We start from the raw sequence: 17,846 nt of genomic DNA on the forward strand, positions 1-17,846 counted from the left end.
ATAATTAACTGCTTTAATGTTTAATGACTAATTATAATACAATCAGAGATAAAAATTTAAATTGGGGGGAAAAAAGGGGGGGGGGGGGACAACAGGAGCGCATGCACTTTTTTCTTCTCAACAAAAAAATGAGCTGCCAAATGAAGGCCTTGGATGGAAACATAGATGAATAACCAGTCTGTCTCCTCTTGGTATTCAACAGTCCATGCTTTATAACCCAGGAGGAAGCCTCTTCTGGGTTTAGTCCTACAAGTACCAGTCATCCCACTGTTACAAATCTGTGAAAATAAGTCTTTATAGCCAGGGAGATGTGGAGCTTATAAACACAATGAAGTGTGAAGGATTCTCCTGCCACAGTGCTCTGCATTTTATACATGCTCAGCCTGTGTCCGTCTGGCTGGCTGTCTAGTGCCCGAAACTTTCGCTCTTCTCCTTCTCTCTGTCTGCTGTGTCTCTGCCAACACCATTGCCTGTCTGGGACATCACCCCAGAACTGGAGACAAAAACAGACGAACATCAGTGACAGCGTGAAATTCAGAGAAGAGGAAAAACAAAAGTAGATTTGACAATAGTCACAGATAGATTTGCTTTCATGAATATCTAATTCTAGTGCCATACAGTTTTACCTTTGAATAGGAGTTGGTCTGTTGTCCTTAACGAAGTTATTGAGTTTGTAGTAATCCAGGAAGGTTCGAGCCACATTCCTGCCCAACTTCATGTCTGAGGACATGGCGTTAAAGCAAAGTGCCTTTGAATGAGCCTTAGAAACAATGAATCATTATAGGAAGGGTGCAAATGACCAAGAGGAAAGTGTGGAGTGAGGCATAAAGCTGGAAATATCCTCATTTTTATGAATAAAATGGGTCAAATGGGTATATGTAATATGAAACTGACAAGAATCATTAGCTAATTGTGCCATTGCCCTCAGCTCAGTGAATGATTACAGCAACTGTGTTCTGATTGTTTTTATTTTATGGTCTCTGAAGCTTTATATTTTGATTTTCTCTCACTTCATTTTAACATTATGATACTGCAACATGCATGCAAAGCATCAAACAGAAGCTTCCACACGCCACATACAACTGTATGTTTTATGAACAAGTGAAGCATAAATCATATTTCTGTCCAGACTTCACTGTTAACCTTGGCATATGAATGCCATGGTCATGCTTTATGAGGTCACAGTTACCTAAACCTTTCCAATCACCCCGAGAAGGTTTATGCCTGGGTGATTGAGACTCAGATCCATTAGAGTGGTTTTCGTCCTGGTCATCAAACACTGAAGCTGCTATTTATTTATTTATTTATTTATTAACCTTTATTTAACCAGGAAGATCCCATTGAGATTAAAAACCTCTTTTTCAAGGGAGACCTGGCCAAGATAGGCAGCAGCAGATGTCTCACAGTTACAGAAATTACTCAAACCCAGGCAGCAACAACACACATGCAACAATAAGTGAAAGAATACAAATAAAATAAAAAATAAAATTCAATAAAATTCTAACAAAAATAAAAAAGTCAGTTAAAATGACAATCAATCTAATTGAAACAGTTACATGTTATGGACTTGGCCTCAAGGATTTGTAGTTTAGATTTAAAAGCACTTAATGAAATGAATTCAGTCATTTTCCATTCCTTCTGCAGTTTGTTCCAGGCCGAGGGTGCTAAATGGACAAAAGCTCTTTTACCAAGTTCAGTTCGGGCAAATGGAACAGAAAGCAACAAGTAGCCATGCGGACGAAGAGAATACCGACCAGCATGTTTCATTACAAGCAGGGAACATAGATAAGAAGGCAGCAACCCAAGTATCGCCTTATATATAAAACTGTATAAATGAGAGTTCCTCCAACTTACCAAAGCAGGCCATCCTACCTGAGAGTATAACTCACAGTGGTGAGTCTGAAATTTACAGTTAGTGATGAACCTCAGAGAAGCATGATACACAGAATCAACCATTCGAAGACATTGAGCAGAAGCATTCATATATAGAATATCACCATAATCCAGCGCAGGCAAGAATGTTGCAGCAACAAGCCGCTTCTTTGTATTAAAAGAGAAACACAACTTATTTTGAAAATAAAATCTCAATTTTAACTTCAGGTTTTTCACAAGATTCTCTACATGTGGTTTGAAGGTAAGCGAGTCATCAATTAAGATTCCCAGATATTTATAGGTGTGAACCAACTCAATTTTATTACCTTCAAGAGTGGTTACTGATGGGATTGTTTGGGCTCGTCTCCTTGATTTAGAAAACAACATGAGTTTTGTTTTGTCTGCGTTGAGAACAAGTTTAAGCTGAAGTAATGACCTTTCAAGGACATTCGAGGACAATTGCAAGACTGCACAACCAGTCAACAACTTCCTATCTTTGCTATCCTATCTTTCGGGTAGGGACAGAAAGAATGAATAAATAAGTAATTAACTTCCCCTTAGAGATGGTGTGAGGAGCTGATTTGGGCATGGACACCTAATAGGTGAGGTGTTTCAGGTATGTCCACTTAGGGGGAGGACCCAGGGCAGACCCAGGAGCAGCTCGAGAGGTGATGTGGATTGACTTGGTTGGGCTCGCCTTGGTGGTCCACCAGAAGAGCTGAACGAGGTGGTCAGGAAGACCAAGGTCTGGGCATCCGTGCGCTTCCCAGAACTTGGACCCAGATATGCATCAAAAAACAAGATGGATGGATAAATTTTAAGACCTAGATATATTTGTGATTTAATTAATTCTTGCACGGCGCATTCAAATTTTAGATTAGAATCCCATTTGTCATCACTAACACACCCACTGAGGTACAGTACATAACTGGTGAGAAGCATCTAGTCCTCAGGTTACAACACACTGCAGAACTGTCCCAGCCAAACGCATGATGGTGGTATGACTCACACAAAAGCAATTACATATACACTGAAGCCTCATTTAAATTCAGAGGTGACTGCACACATCATTCCCTCGCTTAATTGTCTCTCACTACATTAGGAACAATATCAATAACTCGACTGCTTTTACAAGATAGCTAGGCGTCCATGTGTGCTGTTGCTAAGCCTGTGATCATTAGGCTAGGAAGACAAGTAATGATGTCAATCAGGTTCAGATAATGGAGAAATAGTGAACGACCGAATGCCAACAACGTCCCCAATCACCAAGAGTGCGGACAGAGTAAATTCAGATAAATAAGAACAATGTTACTAACAGACGTACATTTCATGTAGTCACTGAAGGGAGTGAACTGTAAAAACACCAAAATCAGTGCCAGCTGCCTATCAATCTAGCCACCCTGTCACACTATATATAAACATATTCATCCTTACGAGACATCCATCCATGCAGAACTTGGAACAAAACATATTTATGAGGGTTTTTCCTATCATGTGGCACTCACTTCTACCTAGCTCCATTCTTCAAAAGGCTCGTGCATGATGGAACAACACAGAGACGTAATCTGTCACTTTTCCTTGTCATTACCTTGTAGATACTCAGATATGACCTGTCATCTGCGAGACTATCTATTTATGTGATTGAAACCACTGGCATACAAAAAAAAGAAAAGAAAAGAAGAAAGAGCTTTAGCATGATGAGGGGAAAAATGGGATGGATGATTTGGTCATTTTTATTTTTCCCATCGAACTTTTTAAGCCACATAAATTATGATCGTTATAAAAGTGACAAATAGTTGGCCAAAGCTGTTAACTTGTAAACTATCCATCCACGGTTTGAACAGGCTGTCTTGGTGTACCCTTCTGGCTTTGTAGTTTGTCATACTTGTGTGTGACTGTGTGTGTGAATGGGTGGATGACTGGATATGTAAAGCGCTTTGGGGTCCTTAGGGACTAGTAAAGCGCTATATAAATACAGGCCATTTACCATTTACCATACTTCAAGCAACACAAAGACACAAAATCCCAGCAGTATACCTGGTAAGTTAGGCCTGTAAATACGGAAAGAGCCCGTCACCTTGGCCTTTGATGATGCATTGATGTGAGTGTTGAGGAGTTTGCACACGACTTCATTCTTCACCCGGCAGGCTCATGGCAACACTCTCCACACGACTCCACACTCTATGTTAATACCCCATCTGGCTGTTTGTCTGTGAGTCCTGCATCAGGCCAGACTTGCTGTGAATGTGTGTGTGCATGTGTGTGGGCAGGGGCCTGGCAGTCTGTCTCGGCGCTGCTACCTGATGATACTGATTAGGTTGAAATGAAACTACAGATGGACGAAAGAGGTTATGTTGTTTTGTCAGTTTGTAGTAATATCAAGAGAGTATCATTTTGACATGACGATGGCACAAATTAAGAGTTAATCTGTGATTCATTCTGGGGTGAAACACATATCTGAGAAAAAGGGCAAATTTTCCTTTTGAAAGTTTAGTCTCTTCTCGGTCTTAACATCTCAAATCACCATGGGGCTTCTTCTCGACCATCTCCGATTTCCTTAAAAAATCTATGATCCAAAGTTTGGACATACATAACAATTACTGCAAATATATGTGTAATATATCAAATAGTTTTCAAGATAAGGCAGCATGGTGCACGGTGGTTAGCACTGTTGCCTCACAGAAAGACCCCGTCCTGAGTTCAATTCCACCTTCAGGCCGGGGTCTTTCTGTGTGGAGTTTGCATGTTCTCTCTGTGTTTACGTGGGTTCTCCCTGGGTACTCTGGCTTCCTCCCACAGTCCAAAGACATGCAGTTAGTGGGGACAGGTTAACTGGAAACTCTAAATTGCCTATAATTGTGAATGTGAGTGCGAATGGTTGAGTGTATCCCTGCAACAGACTGGCAACCTCTCCAGGGTGTAACCCCCACCGCGACCCTGAAGAGGATAAGCAGACTTATCAAGATATATCTTTTTGAAAATATTATTGTATATTTTAAACTTGACCTGAATTATATGCCTGCTCCAAGGCAGTAGGTCTCAACTAAGTCTAGGTAGAGCTAGTCTTGAAAATGAATAATATAAATATATTTAACTAAATGAAATATTTAATTAAGAGTACCATCTGAAAAGTGTTGTATTGAGATTAGACTATCTATTGACATTTAGGTTTTTGTTGTACAGCTTGTCATGTTTGCTCAATCCAGCATGAAATTGGGATGAAAATAGCATTTTCCTCTGAATTTAACATTCAAAAGAATTCTGCATTTTTTATTTTCATTATTATGAAATCAACTATATGCCATTAAGAAATTGTCACTAATTGTCTTTTTCAATATGAAGTGTTTTTATTTGTGTGTGCTCAAATATGGAACTATGGAACTATTTTCATATTTTACCTAGCCAGTACCTGTACCTGTCCAAATAAGAAATCCTGATTCGTTTTGATGGTGAGAAAGGTCAAAATTTCAGGCTTTTATCTTTAATAGTTTTCTAGATATTCAAGATCAAACATGGCTTCAAATTTCACCATGCTGGGCGTGGGCTAACCAACCATTAAAAAAAGACAGACTCTAAAAAGTACTTCATATATGAAGTTAAAATTTCTCAGCAAATTATTTAACCCAGACCTTCTGTGATAAAAATCTTAAGCAAATTGGGCATGATCGAGCAGAAAATGTTTAAAACATTTTAGCATTTGAGATGTAATAACCCTTCATGATTACCTTTGTAGGATTAATACAGGGTGGGCCATTTATATGGATAAACCGTAATAACATGGGAATGGTTGGCACCTGAAACTACGGATACTGGATGCCTGTGCTGGCATTTCTCCTGCGGTGTTGCTATCAGTGTGTGAAGAGTGGGAGAAGAGGGTTGCATTGACAATCCAACACAATGGGCAGCACATTGAACACATTTTAGTGGTCAGAAACTTGTAAATAACTGATGAAAGAATAAAGTTACGTTGAGACCAAGCACACCATTGTTTTTCTTGTGACATTACCAATAAGTTTGATGTGTCACATGGCCCTCTTCCTATTGAAAAACCAAAAGTTGTATCCAAGATGGCCGACTTCTAAATGGCCACCATGGTTACCACGCATCTTGAGGAGTTTGCCCCCTCACATATACTCATGTGCCACAAACAGGACTTTAATATCACCAACCATTCCCATGTTATTACGGTTTATCCATATCAATGGCCCACCCTGTAGTTTAAATAATGCTTATTCATCTTAAACTGGGCCTCGGTAAAGCCAAGAAACCATCTGGAATAAATTCATCATGTAGATGTAAAAACTTCTAACGGCAAGGAGCTGCAAAAAAGAAGAGCAATTGTGTAGTCTGTTGAAAAACAGCCCTACCAACTGCTTGATTACAGCTTCTGTAAGCACTTTTGTGATGAGTTTATGTACTTTGTCTCTACTTTTAAGTTAATCGAAATATAGCGCTGTTTTAATTTTGTAAATGATGATATAATTTAGACCAATGACAGAGCAGTGTGTGTCTACTTATTTGTGCAGTGTAATGGGTTTCTCAGCCTAATCAACCCCTTGATCTTCCAAATTCAAAAAACCAAGATGCTGATGCCTGTAAGACCACAGAGCAAAGGTGGACATCCCACTGACTATGTCAGCTACTATATACACTCTCTTGGTTGGACCAAAGTTATGAGCTTACCAGCAAACCCGCAGACTAATATTTCAAGCTTATATTGTGACTAAGAATAGCAGATATGTAAATATGTAGTTATTAATCTGCACACAAACACGCCCTTAGTCAAAGATGTAAACAGATACTGATAAACAAGTGCAAAACCCACTCTGCGTATTCCCTCTGACCTCTGGAAAGTTTTCGGTGTTTTCCTCAGTTCTCTTTCCTCAGCAGAGCTTGGTGCCAGTCCTGAGCTCTCTGGCCAAGCACGCTTGGCGACAAAAATATCACTCGGACCCCACCGTGCACAGATGGCCTCTCAGCTTGGCTTGTCACGACTCACGGTCTATTACAGGAGGTTTTGTGATGGACGGTCAGCCTCTGAAGGAGAACTTCTTCCACAGGGTAAATGGTCGGAGACCGAGAGGATGCCCTGACTGTTGCCTGGCACTTTGCCGGGGGAAACCGTAGGGTCTGGAATGAGACTGCTGCTCCAGCAGGAAGTGATGCATGTGCGAGCCAGGAAACAGTCGGCGGGCTGTAGCAAGGATTAAAGTGGTGGATGGTGGTGGAAATATTTAGAAAAGCTGCTTTAGCTGCTTCGGTGCACTCTGAGGGAGTCTCTGTTGAATAACACAAGGACTAATACTCAAAATATTATTAATATTGTCTCATTAACTGGAGCGCAGAACATTATCATTATCATTGGATAATCATTATCCATTATTGGGAAGGACATAGAGAGGGTGTCCGAGTGTGTGTGCAGCCTGTCAGGATCTGTTGCTGAGGTGTGTGTATTCTTTAACATCTTGGTACACATAACGGTCTTGTCTAATCAATAGGCGGTCACTGTCATGGCTGAAGGGCATGCCGGCAAAGACGCTGATGAGATATGGGACGCATGAGACAAAGGGGATGGGGAGCGTCATGACTTGTTTACTGCAGCTGTTTGCTGTCAGCACCGCATTTAGCGGCTTTCACTGCTATGTCTCTCGTGCCTGGTCCTGCCAGACAGACAGACAAGGTGATGAGCAGACAGCAAAGCCCCTAGTGGTAAAATGAACAAGACACGTGGAGAATGCTGTCGAGATTGGACAGGAGTTAACGAGGAGACAAGCAAGGGGACATTCAAGTCATCAATACGGGCCACTGACAGGTCCTGTCACTGCACTGACACGTAGAGAGCTAATTATCAATGCTAATCAGGAGGGTAGTCAACAACAGCAATACAGAAAGGGACATTTTTGTCCCCAGTAGCAAATCAGTAGGCTGAAAGACCTCACGTCCTGTTACCCAAAGGGACAAACAGGAGCTGATTTAAATCCCTGACAGGAGGACCTGACACTGCCAAGGAGACAAGCGCCGAAGCCCGAGTAACGAAATGAGTGTGAAAAAAGGCTCCTGTTTTCCCAAAGTATTCACTAATATCAAAATCTTTTGAATCATCGCTGAAACGAGATAATGGATGCTATTTCTATGAGCCAGTTATTATTATTTTTTCAGTTTTTTTGTTAGTTAAGAAAGACTGCTTCTGTTTTCAAAGTTCATAAAAGAAAAGTACTATAAAAACAAAATGTGACTAAAAATATCCACACATATCTCATCTGGTACCTGTGGTTTATAGCTCAAAGTGTGTCTTTATGTTCTTTCTTATTGCTGTCATTAATCCTTTATGTATTTGTTTTTATAGTGGTACAATCTTATGACAGAACTGATAATAAATAAAAATAAAAACAATAAAAACAACTAGATATAGTGATGCTCACACAAGTGCTCACAAAAGCTACATAAAAAAGGGGCCCGACTGAACAGAAGAGATAAAATATATTGGACTTGGCAATTTATTTATTGAGGAAAATATGATTTATCTGTTGGGTGGAAATGTATGTGGATTAGTGGTTAGTTTCAATTTGAAATTAAAATCAATTGTTTTCATTTAAAGGTTTGACAATCAGCTGTGACATTTACAGCACAGGTTTATGGAAGTGAAACACTGCGTAAAAAAATGAGACTTTGCTCGACTCAGCACTGAACCATATCTCCATATCTATATAGCTTGGACACCACAAATCCACAGCTGGATAGATTTTGTACAAATGGAGCAAATTCAAGACATTCTGATCAGTGCATAAAAAACACCCGAAGAACACGGTCTGTAGCGGTCTGTGAGGTCACTATGGGTGATCTGTAAGTGTTTAAAGGGGCCTTTCATACTGGTCGATGTTCATGTGTATAGGTCCACCGTTAGGAGAGCGCTACACAACAATCGTGTGTATGAGAGGGCTGAAAGGTGAATGCCACAATTCTGTGAAAAAGGACATTTGCAGCTTGCTACAGGTCACATGAATAGTTCAAAAACTGCTTAAACAATATGTGGATGGGTGGAAACCAAAATACAACTTTGTGGCTTAAATGAGAAGCATTTTGTTACGAGGAAGGAAAACACAGCATTCCAGCGTAGGAATCGCATGAAAGATGGTGGTGGTAGTAGCTATGTTTGGGCCTGTGAATTCTAACAGTGAATTGTCAAGCAGATGGCCCCGCCCCTCCCTGAGCCTGGTTCTGCCGGAGGTTTCTTCCTGTTAAAAGGGAGTTTTTTCTTCCCACTGTTGCCAAAGTGCTCATAGGGGGTCATATGATTGTTGGGTTTTTCTCTGTATCTCCTGTACAATATAAAGTGCCTTGAGGCGACTTTTGTTGTGATTTGGCGCTATATAAATAAAATTGAATTGAATTGAAGACAGAAAAGGTCAGAATGGTTCAAGAGTAATTAAAGCTTAAGAGGCTTTGGACTGGTCATGTTAACCTTCTGACCCAAACTCAGCACTTCATGTTTTCAATAGTGGAAAAGACTAAGATTTCTTCTAGTCAGTGTGGAGGAAAGTTCAGCTGCAACTTTCAGAGCACAAGCTAAACGCTCTCATTCCCAATGCGTAACATACCGACAATTTGTCACGTCCTGAGGCATCTCATAGTAACCCAAAAGGTCCCTATGATACGCGCCGGAGTGTGGATGGAATTCAATAGAATGACGCTCCTGGTATTAGATATTGTTTTCCAATGTTTCCGACGGGTTGGGTGGCCAACGTTTTGGGATGACAGCGTGTTGGGCTACTAAATAAAGTAAAAGGTCATGTTTTTTGACACTCCTTGTTAAACACTTAATTATTTTCCAAAACAAATATATGGCCAAGTCCATTATTCTCTGTCTCCTTTCTTTAGCATTCTCCTTATTTACTTTCAGGACTTAAATCAAAGGCTTAAGAAATTTTCAAACACATGTTAACAGTGGATTCTGTGGCTTCTCAGTTCATTTCGACTGATTTCTGTTGCTCTTACATTTGAAATTTAATGTCAGTGCCTTTATCTCCAGCACTTTAGCTGCACGTCAGCTGACTTTTCCAGCTCCACTGTATTTTGAAGCTCTTGATTCCTCTCAGTATTTGAACCTGAACTGAAATTGAACTTCTTTTAGTACTTCAAAAGTTTTCAACTGCACATTTGCAGCACCACTTTTTTTAAAGCAGAAATGTTGCATTTTCTAGAGCGAATAATATCTGCAAACTTTCTTAGGCTTACCAGCCTTATCAACATATGTAAAAGAAAAAAGAAAAACACCACCGGTGATGTACATATGTGTTTGTGCATCTTTGTGAGTACTCATATGAGGACACCTGTTCATCTGAGCATGGCAACCAGATTTGTGCAATCAACTGTGTGTGTAGATGCGGGTGTCTTGCATATGTGAGCACCTATCCATTTGCGCGTATCTGTGTGATGTGATGTGGATGATGTGTGGTAGTGAAGCATATTTGCCTCCAAGCTATATCATTTGCATACTTGTCACAGCCTGTCCATTGGGTGTCAGGTTCACTGATGCATACTGTGTTCCATTGGCAGCTCTGGTATTCATGGAGTCCCACTGTTATGGTGAGGTGCCTGTCGAGTGCTGTTGCTTTGGCAGACAGACATCACATACGCATGAAGATAAAGAGGAGCACCTATTTGTCTATGTGCGTATGCACATGTGTTTGAGAGTGTGCAGATATGTAGCTTTATTTATGTCAAAGCCAACTGTCTTGGCTGTCAATCCATGCTGTATCAGTGCATCTAACCTACTGCTGTGAATAAAGACCCAAACATTGTTGCTTGATTAAATCAGGAGTGACCACCTTTGATGAGAAGAATGCCATTTTCTTTGTATATATCTCGCCACTGAAGGAAAAAAAACTTGCAGAAAGAGAACACAAAAGAAAAGTGCATTGCTCCTTTAAAAAACAACAACAATTTAAAAAAAACCCTGACTCTATTATGACAGAAGAAGCAACGACGCTCCCTTCAAAACAGGAAAAACAAGTGCAAAATCTTCCAGGGAAGCAAATTCTTAATGGCTTTAGAAATTTTGAACTAGTTCTTCAAAGTCAAAGAGATCACTGTTGCTCAGATAAAACAGGAAAAAGAACACACGCACACACAAGGTAAGTAGGCTCCCAAAGCTTACACAAAAAGAAAAACACACTGGCTATGTTACACACGCACACAAACCCACAACAGAAAGCATCACGCAGAGTTTTGAACAAGATCCCAGTTTATCTCAACCTTCATCCCCTTTCCCTTCCAGCTGAACTTCCACGGTGTGAACCGGAAGGTCCCTCAGAAAAACTGCAAAAAATGCAGTTTTACTTTTTTTTAAAAAGAAAGAAGAAAGTGCAGACAATAAACAAGGCTAAAATATTTTTACTGTGAGTTTGCTGTGTGGTATTTACTTTGATGGAAGTGGCTGCAAGAAGAGCATGCAAGCATAAAGAAAATATAGGTGCTAGAGGAGGTATGAGCATGCACACATGGAAACCGGCTCACAGGTGTTAAATGATTAGAGGACAAAGAGAAGACAGACACACAATAGAGGTTGTCCCTGCTGTTTCAGAGAAGAGGATTCTCAGCTTGACTAGATGATATAATGAGCTGTTATGTTCTGGGTGATGAGATGAGAGGAAAGGACAGAATAGAGGAGACGCACGAAAGGAGAGGAGGAATCAAAAAACAAACTCAGACAGACACACACATTGAATTACGCTGTTTTCTGAGCACCTTCAAACTGTGACAAAAGCCTCGGCTGTGTGAAAGGTTAAGATTTCAATTTTGGTGGCTACAAGTCACAGCAGTGGAGGAGAGTCAGGAAAAATGAAAGGGCGAGGGCAGCATTTTTGGAAGGTGGTAGGAGTTAGGGGCCTAGGTTATTATTTATTTGTCATGTATTAGTTTAGTGGATTGTGCATGTGTGTGTGTGTGTGTGTTTGTGTCAGGTGAGAAACAAGAAAGGGGAGGAGTGGTGGGTGGGTGGGGGGGCAGATGCTAAAGGTCTCTGTTGATGATTTGCACGCTCCATCGAGCTGACTGCTGGGGCATAAAAACTTACATGGTCGGTTTCTTCAACCTGCCTGACCTCAATCTCCACTCTACACCAGGTCCCTGTGCTGCGTACCCACCCTGTGGAGCTCCTCCTCTTCGGAACCCTCACTTTTCACAACCTACATCACACACACACACACACACATTTGGAAAACAAAGAAAAAAGTCCTCCCAACAGACGTGGGTTCTCTCATAAATTGACCTTCAGAATAAATGCACACAGACACACACAAACAGAACAGGCTCTGAACCCAGCGCCGCCGCCACCTCAAACGAAAACACAGAGTGGAATTTGTTATGTGCATTTTGTTTAGCATAACAGCCAGACACTTGTCTCTTCCGTGTATTACCATATTTTTTTCTGTGGCTGCTCTATGTGCGTACACATGCTGGTTCTTCCATGTGTGCAATGCAACGAGCTGAGATGTTTCTATCAAAAGCATTAAAGTCATAAACCTTTGTGGAAAACACACATGCAACATCACAATATGCATTTTTTTAGCCTCTATAAGCAGGAAGAGAAGACTTGTTTTTATTCAGCCTCTCGTCTGTCACTTAAAAACCAAAAAACAACATTACCATAAAGACTAGTAGTGATGCATATGTAAAACTGATCTTCCTATATCTAACTTTCCATGTGTTAATGAATCGTGACTTGCCTCTTCTTTTGGCGAGGCAGATTTTGCTAGTTATTGGCACTAGAGGGCACTAGGGCTGCATCTATATCCACCCACCCCTTCGCCTGTGGAGTATGTGTAGGGGAGCACATACTTTTCATATGTAGGGTCCTTATCTCACTCTCTAAATCTCTCTTTCTCCCTCTTCTCACTCACTCTATCGGTAAGATCAAACCCCCATCGGCCAGCTTTCAGGAGCTCTTCAGCCCTGAGAAGGTCAGCCGAAGGAAAACTTCCTCCCGTCCGCCTCCATTAAGACACCTGTGACCTTCAGTCTCCGTGATAAATGTAAGGCTGCGCTCATGATTGTAGCCGACAGAGATCCCGTTTGTTTCGCTGTTTTACAGAAACCGTCGCTCCGTCTGCGCACACACAAGCGCAGCGCTAAATATGCCAACACAAGCCCCTTTTTCTCCTCTCTCTTTTGTAAATGAAATCAATAGACACAGCTATCACATCCCTATTCTGTCACTGCACATCTGTCGCAAGAAGAGGCAACAAAAGATCAACATGCTTTTCTAGTGAGTACACATGACCTGACACACACACACACACACACACACACATGCGCTAACGCTCAAAACACAAACATTAAAATAATGACTCCAGTGATTACAAGATCAGTTGGCTTGATTTCAGTGGGAGATTGTTGCTGCGGAAACAGTGCTTGTTTGGTGTGTTTTGGAAGAGGAGAAATGAAGAGAGAACATTACTGCTGGTCTCTTCACTTTAAAGATGGAGAGATCACACACAGTGAAGGATACAGGTCTCCTCAGTGTAGGGAACAGGAGCAGTGCTGCCAGCTGTCATGTAGCTGTAGAAGGACACCTCGAGAGTGTAGCAGTAGGACGTGTCGTCGAGAAGACCGCCAAGGAAACGCCTACCGGTACCGGCCTTCACCACGTCACGGTTAAAGGAAGTGTTGGACTAGAGAAACAGATGGAAAAAAACTGAGATACATTAAAGGTTTAGATTCAAGTCTTTATGTCGGCAGAGATGCTGGAGTCTGGAGAATGTTATAGCATTTGTTGCATTAAGTCTGTAATGCAACAAATAGTATAAAAACTACAGAATTCTACTACAATATGTTTCCCAAAGTCCCAGAAAACCTAATCTGGAAAGAAGAGGTGTATGACATGAGACCAAGTAGTCACACTATTTTCAAAAGCCTGAATGGACAGACACCTTCTTCCAGTCCAATGTGCTGGTTTTTGGTTTGCTGTCACCAGTTTCTGAAAAGTGGAGTACATCTCTGTTGTTTCTGATGGATCCTTAGAAGTTCTGTTTTAACCAAACACGGCTACAGCTTAGAAATTATCAAAAGAAAATCACAACACACAGCACAATGACTGGCTAGAGAAACCATGCAGAGGATTCAAGTTCCCTGCATTGCCTGGTGTGACTGTTTCAGGAAGTGTTTGAAGCACGCAACTAGTGTTAGGCTAAAAACAATCCTAGTTATGCAACTCTCTGGGCAGCACAATTTCTTCCTCTCTTGGAGCGAGGACAAACTGGATGTTAGTGGTTTACTATCTCAACATTATCTCAAAGTGGTATGAGATGAGAAGATGAGATGAGGCTAGCTGGTTAGCGTAATTCAGTAGATAGCTCTGCAGCACAAAACATATCGGACATCTCTGGCATAACTTCATCACAGTTAATTCCTTACATTCTGTTGAAGAATCGCACACCCCAAACCTTTAATGAATCAGAAAATAAACACTAATGTTTTACCAAGTCTGCTTTATGTAGAAATAAGCTTGTGCTTGCAAGTTAACTATTTCTACATCTTAAATTTCACCTCAGTTCCTAAATGTCCACAAAACATGAATGCAAACTTCTCTTGCAGACACGAAGAGGCAGAGTGTGTTTAACTAAAATCAAGCCGTTTATTAAAGTGGTGGTGAAAATACTAAATGGGGTACAAGAGCAAACCTCAAGTGAGAAGTAAATCTAGTGTCCAGGAGCTGGAATACATGAGAAGAAAGTGAAGTGACACTCTGACAAAGACAAAGGGGAAGACGGGAACTATATTTACACAGAAGAGGGATTATGGGAGTGGAAGAGCTGGGGAGAACGAGACACAGGTGAACTAAATCACGGGAAACAAGACGCAGGAAGCAAAACTAAAAGCAAAGCACAAAGAACAAGACTAAATTCAATAACAGGAACAAATACAAGAAGTAACACAAACACTAAGCACACCTGGAATCTCGTAATACTGATATAAACTAAACTGGAAAGTCCAAAAACCCGAAAATAGACCCAGGACCATGACACCTTCATGTCGAAGATCATCTCTGGTGGTGAAAGCTGGTTTCCAGTTAAAACTGATTTCAGCAGCTCAATGCTGAAGAGTGCAAAAACGAGGCAGGGCATCAGGTCAGGAGCAGAGGAGTGTGCTTTGTTTCCCAACAGTGCGCATTAAATCTCCTACAGAGTGTTAATAATACTAACAGAAGTCTGAGGGAGGACATTCAGCGCAAACAGCCTGAACTGTGGCACATTGCAACTTTTCCGGCTACATAAAAAGTATTACTAACACCTTAGGTTAGCCTTCCATAAATGAAAATCAAATAAAAATCATGTGAAGTGGTTGAATGGCTGTAACAAACCCATGACAGACCCAACCACATATTCGCACTTTCAAACACTTTATTTCCCGGTTGATGTCTCTACAACTCACGGCTGCTGCTTTTCAGCTGTCAGCCCCATACAAACACCACCAACAACAACAGGAGCTAGTTCATTCTTCTTCAATGCAGGTGAGGTGTAATTGCTGATGCCGCTTTAGTCGGTGTCAGCCTCACCGCAGCGGCGCCACAGACCACGCCCCGCCACATACCCCCATCACCCGACTGAGGCCGGGGAGCCATCCGGCCGAACCTACTGCGAGTAGGAGAGGGAATCAGCCACGACTGTCGGCATCTTCGGCCCATGGTCTAGCGGCAGGGATGTGTTAGACCCGGGTGCCGACCGCGTTTCCAGCGGAGGCAACGGAGCTGGTCTGCAGGCTGACCGCGTGGCAAGCGGTGGTGGTGCAGCAGATGCGGACGTGAGCCAAGGCTTACAGGCGACTTGGCAGGCAGCCGGCGTTGGCCTCTGGTGGAAGCGAGGCAGGTCCAGCTGGTGCGCAGACCCTCGACTCGGCCAGGGCAGGTCCCTTCCGCACTTTCCCCTGTCTCCAGCTGTGCAGAATCCCTGGCTCGCTGTCCGCCGGCTCAGACAGAGCATGCCCCTCCGGCGCCACGACCCCCAGCTCCGGCAGAGCAGGTGGCTGAGCACGACAGGGGCGTAATTTCCGGGAGGGGTTGGGGGTGGGATTCTGGCACCAGCTGCTCCCACCTGCAGAGTGGGTATGGGTGTGGAGGTAGGCTGTGTCCTGGCTGGCCTCACCCCAGGAGTCAGCACGGAGCAAACCGGACATCAGCTACTCTCATGAAGTCGAGGAACGTCAGTGGGGGCGGCTGTGACGGTATCGACCAGGACCCGAGCCGAGCTGCCAGATTTTGTATTAGCTGCATCCGGCACTCGGGCCGAAACACTGCCGCCTGCTCCCTCTGCGTGCCACCATTTGGGCCAGCGCCTCCATTGGCTGGCCAGGTCGCAGTTCCGCAAATGTGAGATGATAGGTGGATCACTTTCAGGCTGGCATTCTGTTATTCATTCAGCTATCCAAACATCCAAAGGAACGTGTCTACTGGACAATGATATTCCTACGTTCAGCTGCTCCCTTGCTACAAGGGGTCGCCACAGTGGGTAGATGTCTGATTTGTCAGATTTTTATACTGGATACCATTCCAGCTAGTGGAGGTCTCACTGATATCACTACTTTTATTATTAGTGATTTCTTTACTTAGTGAATGCGGTATGTCCTTGTAGAACAGAAGTTGGGTTAGTCCACTTCTTACATAGATATAGATCTTGATTGAGTCATATCTACTCTAAAGTAACCAATGAAAGAAATTTTTTTTAAAAAGCTGCTGTGATTAGTATCTTCAGTGAAAACGTGTTTGTGCCTCGGAAGTTCTTTGAAGTAGTTTTGTACAATGTCATTTCAAAGATTGGCTGTAAATGGCTAAAGCAGGGGAAAAATTACATTTATTTTTAGTTCTGAGCTTGTCAGCTATACTACACGGCTATGATGCCGTCTTGGGAGGAGTGCATAGAAAAAAAAAGTTTCCATTCACTGTCACTCCACTCTGGTGCACTGAGAGTTGCCTTGCTGAAATGCAGACTTGGCTGCCACCAGTGGGAGTTTGCCATGATTGTGTTGTGCTGCTGCTGAATGGGCACAGGGACAAAAGCACAGTGAGGGAGATGACCCCTGGGCCAGCTGTCACACAAGCAATACAGAGAAACGAGAGAAGTTCTCCAGAAATAGCGTCGTACTTGTCCTTCGTAATGCGGCATAGAGTATAGACGCTGACAATAAGTGACATTTCCATACGTGTGTGGCTGAACATCTGCCTGTCTGGCTTCCCTATGTGTCAATGGGCAATAAAGGTTATTCTTTATGATGTGTGTAAGTGGATCTGCTATGAAATGTCACTGTCACCGAGAGAACGAAGGTCAGTGGAAGGGACCCGGGGCTGAGACGAACCAGCTTGGCGGATAATGTATCTGTATGAAAAGGTGTTATAAGGTTCTGCACGTGTAGCAGGGTGGAGGAGCGTCACAGTCACTGAGTGAATATTTCCACCCACGTGCCCTTCTGTTCTTTTTTGCTGTTGTCCTTTGTTTCTCCTCCTCACCCCCTTCGGTTTGCACAATCCTTCCCGTCCAAAATAAACTCAGTTTTAGCCACCTAGGAGGGCGCTTTAGCAGAACACCTGCGTCACTCACACAGAGTCTCCTGGCCTACTTACAGTCCTGTGCTTCGTCATGACCTTCTGCTTGTTTTCTGTGCTTGGATACAACATAAATGCACATTCACCATTATGAGTATATGCATTTTTACACAATTGAGAATCCTTTTTAGATTTTACTTCTTTAGGACTCCAGGAAACCCGAACGCTATGCAAAAAAGCATTCCAGCTGTTGTTCTCGTAATCCTTATGCTTCAGCGTTCCCTCTTTTTGCTCCCCTTCCCTTCACCCTTCCTCTAATCCTTGGACAAGGTGAAAATCGTTTCTGGAATGCATGCATTTGTACGATCTATGCTCAGAGTGGGTCTGCGTACGACTCTGTTCAGTAAAGGCAGCAAATTTGCATTATCCCATTTGACTG

At 42.4% G+C, this 17,846-nt stretch overlaps 1 protein-coding gene across 1 annotated transcript in view; it reads right to left on the bottom strand.

The window, feature by feature from the left end:
- Positions 1-55: 55 nt before the first annotated feature.
- Positions 56-17,846, bottom strand: part of agbl4 (AGBL carboxypeptidase 4) — a 351,287-nt gene continuing 333,496 nt past the window's right edge. The window contains exons 11-13 of the mRNA XM_085264070.1: positions 13,382-13,544; positions 627-720; positions 56-493 (exon numbers count right to left, since the gene is read on the bottom strand). Coding sequence (XP_085120196.1) covers positions 406-493; positions 627-720; positions 13,382-13,544 — 345 coding nt within the window. The 3' untranslated portion in view covers positions 56-405. The remainder of the gene's footprint in view (positions 494-626; positions 721-13,381; positions 13,545-17,846) is intronic.

The sequence above is a fragment of the Mchenga conophoros genome, linkage group LG23, assembly GCF_057382185.1.
Source record: "Mchenga conophoros isolate Kocher_MC1m ecotype Shallow Benthic linkage group LG23, M_conophoros_male_GT1.1, whole genome shotgun sequence".
Taxonomy (NCBI): Eukaryota; Metazoa; Chordata; class Actinopteri; order Cichliformes; family Cichlidae; genus Mchenga; species Mchenga conophoros.